This window comes from Salminus brasiliensis, chromosome 17, assembly GCF_030463535.1.
Source record: "Salminus brasiliensis chromosome 17, fSalBra1.hap2, whole genome shotgun sequence".
NCBI lineage: Eukaryota > Metazoa > Chordata > Actinopteri > Characiformes > Bryconidae > Salminus > Salminus brasiliensis.
Window position 1 is genome coordinate 17,202,450 of NC_132894.1, and position 17,322 is coordinate 17,219,771.

General features: G+C 41.4%; 1 protein-coding gene across 3 annotated transcripts in view; it reads right to left on the reverse strand.

Annotated features, from left to right (window-relative positions):
• Positions 1–12,190, reverse strand: part of wwtr1 (WW domain containing transcription regulator 1) — a 39,013-nt gene extending 26,823 nt beyond the window's left edge. For all 3 annotated transcript variants that reach the window (XM_072660474.1, XM_072660473.1, XM_072660472.1), the window contains exon 1: positions 11,512–12,190. In XM_072660474.1, coding sequence (XP_072516575.1) covers positions 11,512–11,924 — 413 coding nt within the window. In that variant the 5' untranslated portion in view covers positions 11,925–12,190. The remainder of the gene's footprint in view (positions 1–11,511) is intronic.
• Between the last annotated feature and the right edge of the window lie 5,132 nt (positions 12,191–17,322).

A 17,322-nucleotide genomic window follows, 5' to 3' on the forward strand; every position in this document is an offset into this window, starting at 1 on the left:
GTGATAATAATAATGGACTAATGATAATAAGTCATAATCCCATAAGGAGAGCTTTTGAAATGTTTTAATTAACATAGTGACAGGACTAATACCTTTTTTTTTTTTGTAAAAATGTATATACTTTTTGTAACCGTAACATACAAGTCACATACAAGTTATACAGTTACAGCCTTTCATAACATTAGAAAACTAATAGTATTAATGAGGCCAGAACAACAGTTTGGACACTCCAAGTGCTACAAAGGCTCTGATTTCCAAGGTTCTTTAGACAAATTACCAGTTGTAATTAAGAAATCAGCTAAAACTAATTTCCAAGCTTTCAAACCTTCTGCTAACATTCAGCAACCATGAACTTCTCTGGAAAATGATAGTAATTAATGGCCACAAAGAGGGGGAGGTAATGGGAAGATGGCTAAGAGTTTTTCTACAGTTAAGAAATAAGAAATGGCAGTTCAGGGGATTTGTGGAGGTCAAGATGAGATCCCGAGGACAAAGAAAACCCTGAGAGAACTGCTCATATATAAGATTACATCAAACCCCCAGGAAACAGGTTCTTGGACTTGTTAAAAGGAATTTGAGTTGAAGCAATCAAGATGTGATTGAAGTGCAGACATTCAGCTTTATTTTTTTTCTTCCCCCAGTAGCACTCCTATACCTTAAGACTGACTAAGCAGCAGAATGACACTGCAGTGCTGGTATGAAGGCTTCTCCAACTCAGCAGTGCACACAGAAAACAGGAACAAAAAGGAGAGGATCCACTTTCCCAGTTGAGCCATTCTCAGGTTACTGTGGGTTTCCCCCCTGTTGCTAGCACAATAGCAATCCTACTCAAAGGAGAAAGGGACACTGAGGCAAAGGGTGTCGTTGGCCTGTCCAAAAGACAGATCACGAGGGGTTAGAATTAGATGGTCTGAATTGTTGCGACACAGCAAGGGGCACCAGCTGGATATCCTGGAATCAGAACTATTTAATTGAATTTGAAAATACAAGGGAGGGGAAGGCAGGAAGTGGAATGCGCTACTAATTATAGCCATCTTAACTGCTTAGTGCTGCCCGAGCAAGAGAATGGAGCTGGAGGTTTCGAAGCTTCCCCGGGCCTGGGGGCAAGTCGTGGCTAGCGCTTTCCAGCCTGGTCAGCAGTACTAGCCATCTAGCCATAAGAAACAGGACTCTTATATTTAGTCGATACTCTAATACGATAATAAATAATATACAAGACAAACCAAAAACCCTTAACTTATATAGTTGGGAAAAAAATACTAGGAATGAGAAGATGGAAAGAACAACCGAACTATTTGTACGGTATAGTGGAAAGTTGAACCCGTTCCCTGTCAGATCTTCTTCAGCTGTTGGAGAGGCCTGGGGTGACTCCTCTTGTTACTGGTTAGGACAACTGGCTGGGCAAAGAGCAGCCAGGCCCAGGCAGCAGCTGTCGATGAGTAAGCTAACTATAGACCTGGCACAGATTTGCTAAAGTTGAGAGAGAGCACAAGACTGGGAGGGAGAGAGAGAGAGAAAAGAGGGAGAGAGGAAAAAGAGACAAAGAAAAGAGCACCAGAGAGCGAGAGCGAGAGAGAGAGAGAGAGAGAGCACAAGATCTTCTTTTCTTAGCCTCCATAATAATTCACCTAGCTGCCTGCACTGAAACAAGAAAAACTAGATCAGGTTTCGAAAGCCCGTACATAAGTGCTTTTGTGTGCTCATTAACTCCTCTGGAGACTACAGGTGTCAAGTCTCCTCATGTTATGAAACAGCAACTGCAATTAGCTTTACAGAACTTGGGAGACACCGTGTTTTCGGCCGCCCGGTCATCCAAAACTGCTGTTTTATTGTGTCTGCTAACAGGTTGATAATCAGAAGGCCAATGGCACATTTAAACTTTCGATAAAATATAGTGTATATACACACACACACACACACACACACACACACACACACACACATACACAACATATAGTATGACTGAGCTGGGCCAATCACGACTACCTCCTTTCCTACTGGAAATACGAGCAGGTCTTCCAGAAAGCCAGAAGGGTTGAGGTCATTGTGTTATTACTGCAAGGTAAGCTTCTCATGCTTGTTGCTCCACGTAACAAGAATGACCCTGCAACAGTTTGGGTGTATCGCAAACTCTGTCTCCACTGTATGAAGGCAAGTGCCTGTAGTCTTGCTTTTGTTGTGACGAGAACTGAAACAAAAGTAGGATTTAGAAAGATCGAATTAGGTTCAAAGTTGTGCTAAGACGGGATCGCTGCCCAGTGTGTTAAACAACTTCGAGACAGCCGGACCCTAGACGGTGGTCCTATTACAACCATGTTGTGTAAAGAGGGGGGGGATTAAGTGATGATTTTATCCATTAAGGTAGGTCCCTTTACCACAAACTCCTTTCATAAACTAACAGAATGTATGAAAGTCATCAACAAAGCTCATAACTGCAGCTTATTTAGACATTATTTTAAGTGGGAGAATGGGAGCAATGATTTTGTTTATTAGTTTAGCTAAACGGTATCAGGATTTTTACAGTATCCAGTTTTTTATTCATTGTATGGTATCTAAATGTTATAAAAGATGTAACAACTGCAAAAAGAAAGTGCATTTAAATCCAAAAGTGAAGTTAACTTCAAACTGACATGGCCAATCTACTATTATTGAGAACTCCACAACAGCTGTCGGAGAAACAGAAACCCAAACCTACCCTTAAAAAAAAAAAAAAAAAAAAAAAAAAAAAAAAAAAGTGTTCCCAAGTTCCCAAGAGCTGTTTGGCAAAATGTTGTCAAAGAAGGAACAGACTGCTCCCCGTACATCTGAATTCCAGATCAATACATTGATTAGCTACAAATAAAAGGTCTGTTTTCATGTGTGGGAGTGCATTTGAGTGTGTGTATGTGTGTGGGTGTGTGGGTGTGTGTATGTGTGTGGTGGCTGAGTGACCTCGAAGAGGAGTTGGATCTAAATGGGTAAGGAGGAATGTTGTGGTGTTGTGGCATGCAGCAAGAAAGGCCAAGCCTGAGCCGCATTTTCGACATCACCCTGACGACAAGGCTTTACCCGCCATACATTCCTGGATCAGACATTAACATAAAAACAGCTCCTATACTTTCAGCCCAGAAAAGGCTCCTGCACTTCAGAGTTAATTGTTAACTCCTCTCCATGAATTACTTTAGCTCTGCTGTGTGCGAAAACCTGATTCAGCCCAATCAGCAAAAAAAAAAAAAAAAAAAAAAAAATGTTAATAATTAAAATGAATGTGCCTGTGGAATAATGACCGTCCAGCGCCTGCGCCTATTAAATCTGGAAAATCCAACGCTTTAGACTATTAAGTGTGCTAATGCACAGAGCGTTCTGAGTCTATCAGATGCTGCAGACTAGCACTGGGCCAGAAATCCCACAGCGTATGGCTGCCAGGGGGATCTTTTGACTGCGCCAGGCTGCCAGATATCCACCGTTAGTGGACGGCTTGGAAAAAGTGATCTGTCTGCCATGGAAAACACTGTCTGAGTGTGCAGCCGTGTGGGCCATGTGGACCTTTTTCCTCCAAGATAAAGAGCACACCGTCTGCTGCCTGAGAAGTGACCCCAGACTTGGACGAGGCCTGTGACCTAGCCTACACCATCCAGTCAGAGGCAGTATGCCTATCCAGGCCAACAACTGAACACAACTACAATGCAGTGAAAGAGTTTAAGGGCTGAACGCATTACAAAAATACAAAATATTACAGTTCTTTTTTACACGGATGTATTTTACAGTCTATTCTTCAAGCAGGACGTCTAAAGTCCTCAACAGCACCGTCTCGACTCACACGTTAGCCGACAAGGTCAGTTAAGAGCTCAGACTGCTTGTTGTCTATATGGCACGCTCTGTGAATTGTGCTACAATACATCCAGTGAGGGTTGTAAGACAAAAGACCATTTCACACTAAACCCCCATCAACGTAGGATGGCACACTAGCCCCTTTCTCTTATCCAGTGAAAGTACAAATAAAAAGAGTGGATTGATATTAGCCTAATGACCCCTGCACAAAGCACTCATTGTTAATAATCCCACTGCAGACATGGGAATGAACCCTGGCTCCGTAGAGTAAGCCCCCACCTCTGTCACCCTCTCCCTCTCTCTCCCTCTCTCTCCCTCTCTCTCCCTCTCTCTCCCTCTCTCTCTCTCAGACACACACAACTCATACACCGTTGCTCACTCTTTTCCTGCTTTTCTACAGCTTCATGTCTTTGGCTTGCCATTTCGCAGTTCTCCTGCATTTTTTCCATTTGCACTACTTTCTACCTTAAACAACCAGTTCTTTAAAAGTCCTTACCAGGACAAATCATATTTCAGCAGCTGCTCCTGTGAATTATCATGATTTTGGGGGTGAAAAAAAAGTGCTTCCTTTAGGCCTGAAGCAATTTATGGCTAGAGTTGTCCAGCCTGGTCAGCAGTACCAGCCGTAAGAAGCGGGAATCTTATATTTAGCACATACTAATTATGGTATTCTAATTATGGTATTCCTCCCGAAGTTCCTCCCGAGAGTTCTTCACACTGCTTAATGTCCTTGTTGTCTGGCCATTGATGGAGTGGACTATTCCAAGCGGACACAAAGTGTTTTAGAGACATTAAAAGGTACCACAGAATGCATTTATTCAATATCGTGAGTTCTTCTTTAAATGTAGAAATAGTAAGAATATGGCTTTGGTTGGGTCAAAAACACAGATGACTTTTTACAAGCCCATTAAAACCCTTATTATTTTCCAAGGAACATGCCGATTTTCCTTTTATGGCAGTCTTGTAGGAAAAAAAAATTGATGGGCTCTGCTTTTATTGGCTGGATTATAGTCACAGCCAGACTCACAGAAGCTACTAAGCATAGCATAACTTTGTTTTTCGCACTAGAACAAGAAAAATATATTGTAGCTGTTCAGCTAGTATTGGCTTTTGGCCTTGCACGGATACACGCTTACTTTCCCAATGTCAGCTTCCTAACTCGCGGAGTCTGGGGTTGCGTCACAATTGCGTACTAAATACTAATATCAACTAGTTTTGAGTAGTAAATATGCAGCATGGATATTTTCATATCATGGCCATATTCTCAGAAATGGCCATTGCGTTGACCCCGTCACAGCTTTAAGGCTCAAAAGGGTTTTCGCTAGTGGGCCGGATGTATATTTGGGGGGGGGGGGGGGTCATGAATACAATGAGTCAAGACTGTTACATTACAGTTTCGGATGTTTGAAATCAAATCTATTTTGGTCACAACTATGCCAAGGCAAATACAGCTTTCCATTGTAGAGCACATTTAAGATGACCAGCACTAATGACTCGCTTTAGAGGAAATGTAATATGCTTCAGTTAGGGCTAAAGCTAGCAGTCGCAGAGTCTGTAGGAATAATCTGACTTTGGTATCAGGAGTCCCACAGGCCGAGTAAGTTCGAAGAGCACAAGTATGCAGTCATACCAGTTTTATTTTCAACTCCTACTGTTTAGATGGGGGTCCTGTCGCCATAAAGAGAAAGGGCAACTAGGATAATGCTGAACAGTGTCATCTACAAGTAGCATTTTAGTTTTCATGTGAAATGACAATTGAAGCTTGACCACTGTCCCAAATTAAACCAGATTGTCAAGTTGGGAGCATCTAATTAGATTTCAGTGAAGTCAATCAACCTGCAGAATTCCATCATTGTATCCTTTACCCTGTCTCTATGGTCATCCCCATTCATAACTCTTGCTAGGGCAACAGGAATGCAGCTGCCTCCATTAGGGCTCCGAGAGATCAGGCACACAGGGGAGGGAAAAAAAAACCCTCTCAACAGCCCATTCTCACTTCATGACTGCGTTTCTTCTACAATCAGACAAAAAGAATTAGCTCATGCTTAAGATGGCTTTGAATGAAGGCTCCTCGGTGGCCAGTGATGCGTCACACGCGTCAGGGTGACACCGGTGTGAATCAGGGCGGGCCCCTCCCTGCGTCGAGCCAATTCCCTGCTGCTCTCTCTGATCAACTCCAAAACAAATGTGGCCGCACGCATCGGCGTGCTGAATGAAATGCCTGCGGTATAGAAAAGCAGGGTCGATGAAGGCTTTTCTCTGCCACGAGAACAATACACCCACATAGCTGCTGCTCACATTCCAGACCATATGAATAGGCAGCGAGAGAGAGAGACACACACACACATACAGAGAGAGAGAGAGAGAGAGAGAGAGAGAGAGAGAGAGAGAGAGAGAGAGAGAGTGAGAGTGAGAGTGAGAGAGAGAGAGAGAGAGAGTGAGAGACAGAGACAGAGAGAGAGACAGAGAGAGAGAGAGAGAGAGAGAGAGAGAGAGTGAGAGACAGAGACAGAGACAGAGAGAGAGAGAGGGAGAGAGAGAGAGTGAGAGTGAGAGTGAGTGAGTGAGACAGAGAGAGAGACAGAGAGAGAGAGAGAGAGAGAGAGAGAGGGAGAGAGAGAGAGAGAGAGAGAGACTGTCAACAACTCTGGGGGCAGGCCTCACCTTTCAAAGCTCCTCCCTCTTACAGAAACTCCCACAGAAGGGCAGCCAGAGTCAGCGGGGAGGGAGAGAAACCTCAACATACAGGCTCCATTTTACAGAGCTATCTTTAAACCCACCAGTGTTTATACAATAAGAATAATAAGCAATAATAAAAAAACTATAATTTTCTTTTTTTTGACATTGTCTTACTGTAAATATGACAATACGTTTTGAGGTTCCGAAAACCTTTTTCCACACAACCTTCTTGCGTGTCTCCTGAATGCAAATAGTTTTCTGGATAATTACATTCTGTCTACTTCACAGCTGAGAAGACCAAAACGTCAAGTATTATTTAGCGTCTGTGGCCTACCATGTAAAAACGCCTTCTGATCAGTCTACACTCCATGTGTACCTTCAGTTGTTTAAAGGATTATAGTTCCAGCACTGATTTATTCTGTGCCATTGGTTGGAACCCGTTATGAAGGTCAGACTGTGTGTTGCGTTTTTAGCAAAAAGTCAAAAGAACCACATAATCATTATCCAATTTTTTGGTCATATTGTTCAGTTGGTTTTCACTTTGCTGCGGCCTTTGAAGTTATTCATGTTTGTTGTTTTTACTCCACCAAAACCCCAAAGAGAGGCCACAATGTCCCTCCAGCCATTATCCCAGCAAACAAAAGGAAATGAGCAGTTCCATATCCTGTGCACCGAGCCATCTCTTTCAACTGCTTATTGGAAAAGGGAGTGGGGGCATGGAAAAAGCCACTCAGAAAAACAGCTGAGCGCACGTGAAAACACAGACGCGATGCTTATGGAAAATGTACAAAACAAAAGGAAAAATAGAAGGAAATTCGTCCCCATATCTGTCCAGTGGTCCCAGGCCAGAGAGATAGATCAAGTGAGGCACCTAATGGATACAATTTATTAAAAAACAAAAAGTCATTATTTAATGAACATTAAGGTTTCTACTTTCTAAGTTTCATGTAGTAGAAGCCGTAAATCTATAAAATAAAAGTTCACAGAGCTGAAGAATGACAGTAGGTACTGAATCTGAGCCCTTGTTTGAAAGTGACAGTGAATTAAACACAAGCCACACAGTTCCTGACAGTTTTCTAGGACTCTTCGTTTGGTGATCAGGGCCAAAGTTTGTATATTCACAAACTAAGAGGCGAGAGCACATGAAATGTAGTTGACTGTGTGTGTAGTAATCTCCCATCTTCAGCTAAAGGCTTCCAGCTGTCTTCCCGTAAGGGGGCTTCTGTTGAAGGTCAGCAGCACCATCTATGAGAGTCGAAAGCTGGCCAGAGATACGCTTCTTTATATATATATATATATATATATATATATATATATATATATATATATATATATATATAAATAAATAAACACACCTTAAACCACAGTGGCATACAGCTCAAAGAACCTGAACTGTGCCGTGTAAACAAGCCTCGCTATGTCCGACACCTCCAGCTCCCAACCAGCAGTTTAAACAAATTAATGACTGATCAGAGCATAAAACTGTGTGTTAGAAAACACAAAGCAAAGACAACACATACATACATACATACATACATAACAGCATCTCGTCAAGCTCAAATGAATTCAATCAAGGCTGTTTGAATCAGGCACTCATGCATTATAAATAGATCATCTTATCTAGCCGAGTATAGCACTTTGCGGCCAAGATCACACATAGCTCTAAAGGGTCTCTTTGTTTTAGAGTGTTTGTAGTGATGGCAACATGACACAGGGATGAGCTAAGCCAGAGTCAATTCAATGTAAAACAACAGACCCCAAGAAAAAATACAGATGATTTTCTTTCCAGAATCCAGCAAAGGTCAGGTACCAAACAAGCTCTGTTCAAAGCCCAGGACAACTCGTGCTGTCAACTAGTAGCAGCTCCAGCAGTGCCATGGGCCTTAACAAGCTTGCTATGCACTTTATTCGATAGGGCTTTGTAACCTAAACACCCACCTACACACAGCTCATCATCCTGGGAGTCCCTTGCGTTGTGGTTGAGTCCCATGTTATACGTTGGGCTCAGTATAAAGACAGTAAACAGAGAAACATTTGTGTCCATTTCTACTCGGAACCTAGAATATCAAAAATAACCTTTCTGGTAGGAAACTTGGAAAGGGACCTGCAATCAAATGCCTTCTTCACAAAAGTCATGTGTTTTCTCACACTCATTCTATCCAGAGATAAAATACAGGTCACAAACTGACCGGCCCTCATGGCATTTCATTCATGTTTAATTGCTTTCATACAGTTTATATCTCATGGAAGGCCCAGAGGCTCTTCAAAAACAAGGCTACAAAGAGCTTCTTGTCTTGCAATGGCTGCCATCACTGGAGCAGAAGCAAGCAAACATCAGCCATCTACTGTAGCCATAGACAACCATAGATTCATCCCCATCCAAGTGACATACTACAGAGGAATAGCATGCTAGCTTATAGACTTGCTGGGATACCCCAGTAAGAACTTCAGAACCCTACGGAGTGACGGAGTGCGCTCAGGGTCTCAGGACTCCACAACAGACAAAGAAAAATTCAGACTGGCTGCTGCCTGCACAAACACATCTGTTATGGCTGCTTTACAGATCGCAGCAGGCTGGGATTCCACTTAAATGCTCAGAGCCCCTGCAGCTATTGTTTTGTATATTCCTTTTTTTTTTGGAATTTCCATTGCCTCCATCCACCGTCTCTGATCCCAACAAGGGTAGTCTAGAAACTAAAGCCTTCAGACAATAAGCTACGGACTGGGAAGACTCACAAGGACATGTCTTATATTTCAGCTAACTGGAATGTACTACCTGTCTTAATCAAGTCTTATGAAACAGAGAATTGAATCAATGGCATTGTTACATGATCTGCAGTTGCAAAGAAAAGAAGCCAAGGGCCTTCTTATTCGGGGTGGCCCAGCAGCCAGGTTGTGCCTGCAACAAGGCACTTCAGGTCAACAGGAATAAGCTATGTAAGTGGTTGGTATGCAGTAGTGTTTGTAGTTCAAATGATCGCCCTTACTCTGTGATGCATCGGGAACGCTCTTGCATCACATGTTCCCAAACCTGCTCATCCATACACTCGCTATGACATCAGAGAGGCCACTCCCTCAGAGTGAAAAGTGCAAATGCTGCCTATACCTTCCAAAATAAATATTTGACTCAAACTCAACCAAAACTGTAATCCGAGACTCAACATACATCATAACTGTGCAAGAGTAAGAAATGATATAGCCTAATGGCATAATAGCATATTTTACTGTACATAAGAGGGGGGGGCACAAAAGGAACTAGTTATAATGAAGAAAAGCCACTTACAAGGCATTTGTCTTGGGCAGAACTTTAAAGAAAAAAAGAAGCACAGAATGGGCCTTGAAGAATCCAAGCTTTCCGAGGCATTACAGAGACACTTAATTACAGACTGTCTCAGCTGTCTGAAGGACTTCTGAAAAATGCCTCACAGTGCTCTTCCTGAGCTGCAAGTCCCATTTCCACAGCCTTATTGTACATAGACGGCTTTTTTTCTTCCCCCATTACCATTTATGTCTCTGCTACAGTACCAAGCAAATAATGCATACATAATGAAATCTGCTTTTAAGGGGACTGTATATATATATATATGGTGACTTCAGAAATATAATACATAAATAAATAGCTGAAAATGCATAATCAGAACCGATACAGGTCCAATTTTTTTTTACTTTAGAAGGTCAAATAGGACAATGCCATATTTGCTAATGTTTCAGTAGTCTTCAACTGTTCTACAAAGCAAATAAGTTCACGTATGACTGTAAGATAATCTTAGGTCAACGTTCAAACTAAGGGTAGACGTCAGGAAGTAGCAAGGGAAAAAACATGGAAGTCTCAATACCGGGAAGACCATTATTTCAGGTATTAATAGGTTTCCTTACAAAAGAAAAGGGCCTACGAAGTGTGTAGCGGCAACAGGGGCATTAAGTAAGTAATTACCAATGACAGGCAGACTTTTGTTTTCCTGACTGCTTAATTGCAGGGTGGAGGGAGGCCCGGTACTGCAGCTTTGTTGATGGTGGAGGTGCCAACTGAAGCGGCGGCAGGCACTAACATGTCAGCCTAAGCGTTGGGAGCTTGTTTGGAAAGGGTAAGGAGAAGTCGGACAATGACCACATTGTGGCCATTCCTACTAGACACTGAAAAGCCTAGTGCCAAAGCAAATCTCTAATACCTCTCTGCTTTAATTACAGGGCCACTATGAATTTTTTATAGCGGAACGGTGAGGAAAGACAGAGGTTCAGGGTAACTGCATTAAACACAATAGTGGGACACAATAATGTGAAGTGGCTGTGTGCAGCAAAATTAGTCCAATTACACTGTCCTAATCTCACTTTTTGGTCACCCTGGTATGCGCTGTGGGTGTGTTGTATGAAGGGGTTCTCAGTTTACAAATCCTGACCAACAGTGGACACCCCGCCGAGCTGACTTTACAACTCCCTTCCAACTAAGATAACCACCACGTCCCCAGGCCTTAAGAAGAAAAGATTTGCTTACCCCCCCCCCCCCCCCCCCCAAATCCTCTCCCCTCATTCCTACGGAGAACATACCCAAAACGTTTATTTACAATGAGCCGGAGGGGTTCATGTTGGCGTGATTTAACCAACCTCCTGATCAGGGTGATCAGAGTCCTGATCACTGCTGGACTGTGTGAAAGGTGGAAGCTTCAGGACATAAACTGGTGTTCCTAACTTTACTGACCCACCCTGATCCCACGGTCATGCTTCCTGTCAGCACTCCTTCATCCACACTACCTGACCAGAGACCCAGAGACCATGGAGAAACTTCAGCCCTGTGGAAAACGAAACCAGCTCTGTGAAGGAGCCTTGATGAAGTTTCATTCGAAACTGGACTGAACCCAGTAGTCACCTTCAGAGCTCCATCCATGTTGTTGTTGTTGTTGTTGTTGTGAACTGTGGGTGAATCGTCTCACAGAGCCCCCAGTTGCTATCTACTCCCCTTGGCTGCTAGAACTCATTAAGCTGTTGCTATGTCTCAAGTTCACATTCACATAATTGGGCACTTACTTGAGAAAATACTTCTGGCCGTTGGAAGTGTAGGCCATCTCCCATCCGGGGGGCAGTGGCAGCTCGTCAGTGACATCGAACGACTGGTGGCGGATGTGTACGTGGTGAGAGGGACTCGGGCCGGCTCCGGTCCCTGTCCCCGGGCCGAGCTGCAGGCTCGCGGGGGAGGAGTGCGAGCGCACGTGCTGCACCGCCAGCCTGGCCGGCCCGCTGCCCGAATCCGTGCTGGACTGGCGCGAGTGTGAGCCCGAGTCCGGCTCCCTGAAGAAGGACTCGGGCAAATGTTTCTTCCTCCAGGAGCTCGGCCTCGGATTCATGACCGCGTTAAAGAGCGCCTCGAGGTCCGTGTCCGGGTCTTTGGCCACATGGATGACTTGCTGGCCCGGCAGAGGCTGTACTGGGTTATTGCTCATTTCGCTCGGCGGAACAGAAAAGTTGGGAGAGGGGGATAGAAGTGTTGGTGTTCTCACCTCAAAACACCCAGACGAAGCTGCTTAAAAAAAAAAAACCCAAAAAAAAAACCTCCCACTCAGTTTTAGGTCTGCAGTGATTAATTTAGCTTTTTCCTTAAGTTAGAAACCACAAGGCTGAAACACATCTCCTGCGGATGTATATGAGAGAGTATCACGGTTATTCGCCCCCCGGTCCAACTTCCCACTGTCCTGCTGCACCGCTGCTGTCTCCAGTCGTCTGAAACTTTGTAAACTCAAACTTTTTTCCACAGCGCCTGTGTCAGCACGTCCTCATGAATATTAATAAGGCCACGCCCGGAATATTACCATGCGCTTTAGTCGCTACAAGCCTATTCAGACTGCTAGTAAGTTTACTAGTCGTCAAAATTAGATTTTTGTATAGTAAGCCATTTACATAAAAAAAAAATTAGACAAAAACCCTCTAAAAAAATACAATAATTACAAAATAATTATTGAAATGATATTAACCAATAAACATGTTTTATTGTTTATATAGAATTTCTCTACATGCAGCAGCAAAGCTAAACTTTATTTTTCCATTTTAGATTTTAAGCACCGGTTAAAAGAGAATTAGGTTACTTATTTTTATATTGATTTGTGTAATACTTGCTAAACATTTACTACACCAGCAATTTTACTTGCTCACATACTAAGAAGTGTTCCCACCCAGGGTGCACAGGTCTTCCTCTGATGTCAGCCGAAAGTTGAGGTGGTTGAATTCTGAATATTTTGTATGTTTTTACCTTATCTCCACACTCTATAATCTCTCTCTCTCTCTCTCTCTCTCTCTCTCTCACTCTCACTCTGTCTTATATATATATATATATATATATATATATATATATATATATATATATATATATACTTTTTTGTGCTTATGGAACAGAAAGGAGAGAACATCTCTAGACTACAGAATAAGTATATATATATATATACATATACATGTATATATATATATATATATATATATATATATATATATATACACACATACATATACATGTATATATATATATATAGACTATATAAAGTATATATATACTTATTCTCTAAAAAAAAAAAGCTATTTCCAAACTAACAAAATGACCTCTTTCGGACGTCCTGCGTCCAACTTTAGAAGTTGCAAGGACGTACACAAATAACATTGTACAAGAACGACCCTACTGTTCATATATATTCACGTCCTAAAGATATCCTCAGAATAGCTTGGAAAGTGGAAAGGTACAAAATAACATCTATAGACGTTATTATTATATATAGTAGGGTCCTCAACACAGTACAAAGAATGTCTTGTCTGACACCCTCCTCACTATGTTCCTTGAATGTCCTTACTACTCAAAAAATTTGCATACATGTGTTTTTTTTTTGTCATCACAATGTTCCAAGATCATCCAAGATCATCAGTGTTATACATTTATGTGATATATTTAGTCCTTACCTGTTTTTCAATTCTTAGGAAATTAAGGAAATTGAACAAATGCAGCATGCAAATGTTTAGGGTGCCCCTTGGAAAAGATTCATTTAAGGAAGCTGGTCTGTTTATCTAAACATGTCTGATGCATTTTGGAAACAAGTCCTGTGGACTGATGGAGTTTAAATAGCATGTTTTGGCAACAATGAGCAAAGGTATGTTTGGAGAAAAAAAGCAGAATTCAAAGATGCGAATGTCTCTCTAACTGTTCAGCATGTGGGGTGGATTGATAATGCACTGGGCTTCTGTTTTAGCCAGTGACACAGGAAACATTTTACAGGTAGAGGAAAGTCTGTAAAAGCTGAAGATGAAAGATGGCTTTTAACGCAGATTAATGATCCTAAACACAAAATGCACAATGCACTACCTTTACTGTCCTTTAACCTAAATATAATATAAAAACTATGGATATACCTCAAAAGTGCATGCAAGGCAGGCCACGAATATCACAGAACATTTACTACACCAGCAATTGCACTTGTTTACATACTAATAAGTGTTCCCACCCAGGGTGCAGAGGTCTTCCTCTGATGTCAGCTAAAAGTTGAGGTCCAGATATATATGCATCAGGCATGTTTAGCCTTTGGCAAAAAAAATCCACCAAGGCCACAAATCCCCCAAACAAGAATGAAAAGATTCTTTTGATTTTGGCATTTTTTCTTTTTTATTATTTTAAATAAAAACGTAATCTTGCTTAATGTGTCATTTTTAACTTTTAACCTTTTAGATTTCAGGTCCTTTTTCACTCGCTTAGCTTTTCACACTAACAGACCAGGGGTCCAGGGCTTCTGCAAAAACATCACTTTCTTGGACAAGGGGTCAACGGCATCTAAAACTCGAAAAATGAAGTGAAGAGATTACAGTTATAATAGAGTGATTACAAGCATGATTACATTACAGTCTAAAAAAGTGTTTGTTTCTAATTGAGTGAGCGATCTGTGTTTGTTATATGCTACTGTTGATGTTCGTCGTGACTTTTTTATTCTTGTTGTAATGGCACACAGAGCTAGTTGAGCATAACAGCGCCCCCTACAGACAATACTGAGTTACCTTACCTGTATGGCTGTAAAAATGCATGAATTAATGGAAATTTCAAAAGAGCTTCATTTTTAGAAGGGAAAGGGAAAGGGGTAGCACTGTCCAATGTTAGTCAGGCCATAGCAGTAAATATTCTCAAATTTAAATAATTACAATTTAAAGAAACATGCGACGGTAAGATATCCATCATTGAATTTGTGTATACGAGCAAGGACTGCTGTGTCATTGGCTGACTGCTGGACACTGTTTTGCCTAAATAATCACAATAACCTGTAACCTGTTGAGTTTTTTTGACTTTGTTATTATTTATTCATAATTTTACCCTATTTTACCCCATTATTCATAATTTTAAATGTGTTGACCAACAATAAACTAGGAATAATGTGGGACATCAAGGCCGATTGTGCTCACTCAAACTCTGGCTGCTGATGGAAAGCAGCATGATCAAGGATTCAAACCAGCGATCCTTGGATCATAGTGGTGGCAGCTATGTGATGAACGGACCAATACAAATAAAAAAAAATAATAATTTACATTATTTATCTTTTTACAATCTTTTTACATTAACTTTGAAAATGTACAATAAAATTCAATTCCCTGTGAAGTTCCCATTTTGGAGATGATATGTTATATAATATATATATATATATATATATATATATATATATATATAATGATGTTTTAGAAATATGATCATATTTGGGGTTGTTTATCACATCACTTAGTAGAAAGTAGAAAGCTATAACAATGTATATCCAATCAAATTTATTTGTATTAAGCTTTTTACAACTGGTGTTGTCTCAAAGCAGCTTTAAAGAATCAGTAAAAAGACGAGAAATCAACAACATAAGAAGACATGACAACCACACAAAACCACCACCAGGACTGTTCTACTGCTCAGGTGTGTGACATAAACATAATATCATAATAGAATAATCACAATAATTATGGTATAACTTAATATAATCATTGTAGTGAGTGGTAGTTAAGAGTCCATTTAGGTTTTAACATAGAATGGAGGGTGTGCAGCTGGTCTGACATGGGTGGTGGGGGAGCCTGATAGTCGGACTGGTGGGTGGCAGCTGGTCTGACACAGGTAAAGCGGTCAGTCTTCTAAACAGGTTGAGCTGGATGAGTGGGCGGCCATTTACTCTGTTTCTCTACAGAAGAGTTAGTTCTGAATGGATTTATGGAGAAAAGCGAATGTTGAGCAGTATCAGTATGTGACTGCCGACTCCAGCAGGTCTGACTATAACAGCCTAATTAAAAGGAGAGAGCCAGAAGGTAACACAGACACGGGAGCACCCTGAAACGCTAGCGTCCATCTGCTCCACCGTCCACAAACCTGAGTGATCGTGTGCAAGCAGCGAGGCGACAGCTCCAGCATCTCAGTATACTACAATTCCCTGTGTCCATGAACCCCTGGATATGCAAGGGAAACTTTAACCAAATGTTGCTAGCATTCTACAAACCAGTAGTTGGACATTTAACCACTTTTCTTGACTTTCAGATTTGGTAGAGTTCAATAAAATGTGTTGCCTTTCTGCCACGAACATAGAAAAATAACCAAAGCCCCTCCTTTACCCTTTCTAATGTCCTACAAAGGCCCACCACTACCTCCTGTGTTCATGATAAAGTTTAACTGAGACATTTCTCTCAGTCCAGGAGTTCCCTATCTCTTATTCTCATACACAATCTATGCTGATGCCACATTCTGAACTAGCAAACTACTTTTAAGCACAGTCCACATTTGAAGTCAGGACTGTGGGACAGCCATTTGAAAAGCTTCACGTGAGCCTGCTTTATTCAGTCCTCAATTTTATTTTTAACCACATTTAAAAAAGTATCCAGTATCCATTCACACACAAAACTAACATAAATGAACACAGTTTAAGGTGCAGTCTTCTTTCCACAGTTCAACAACTCTGCAACGTCTGGACGCTAAATGAAATAAATGTGTTTTAAGCTTGGATGTAACAACGGTCATAAATAGGGTACGTCTAATGTCACTTGGGAGTCCATTCCAAAGTCTTTCCCTTTTTGTTTAAAACAAGATAGTGGAAGAGTCCAAAATCATTTGGATGCAGACCTTGAAGATCATCAGGGAGCACCTGTACAAAGCATGTCCAAAACATGTGCAGGTGCAATTCCACTTAAAGCTTTACACACATCCAATGCCATATTATAACGGGTTCTGTAATGCACTGGGAGGCAGGGCAAGTGTCCAAAAAATGAAGACATTTTTTAGCCACCTCTCCTTGAAAATGCATGTAGTTCAACAGGTAGCTAGCAAATGGCAGATACAGTCGCCCCTCTGTGTTGCCAACTCCCTAGTAAGGAAAGTGGCTATAGTAGTGGCTGTCCTAAAAGTCGCTGGAAAGCGCTAAATGATCTCATCTTCTAATCTGCATAATTGTGCATTTGCTTGAACTTGTTTGAACTTAGAATTCTCGGAACATGGAACTCGGAATTTGGAACTCGGAACTCAAAATACGGAACTCGGAATTAGGAATTTGCAACTCGGAATTCGGAATATAGAATTTGGAACTCGGAATTTGAAACTCAGAACGTGGAATTCAGAACTCAGAACAAGGAACTCGGAATTTGGAACTCTAAATCCACATTCTGAATTCTTAACTCCAAATTCCGAGTTCTTGTTCAGTGTTCCTTGTTCCGCGTTACGAATTCTGAGTTCCACATTCCGAGTTCCAAATTATAAATTCAGAATTCCAAGTTCCATATTTCGAATTTCGAGTTCCGAATTCCAGAATTTGGAATTTGGAATTTAGAATATGGAATTCGGAATTTGGAACTCAGAATTTGGCATTC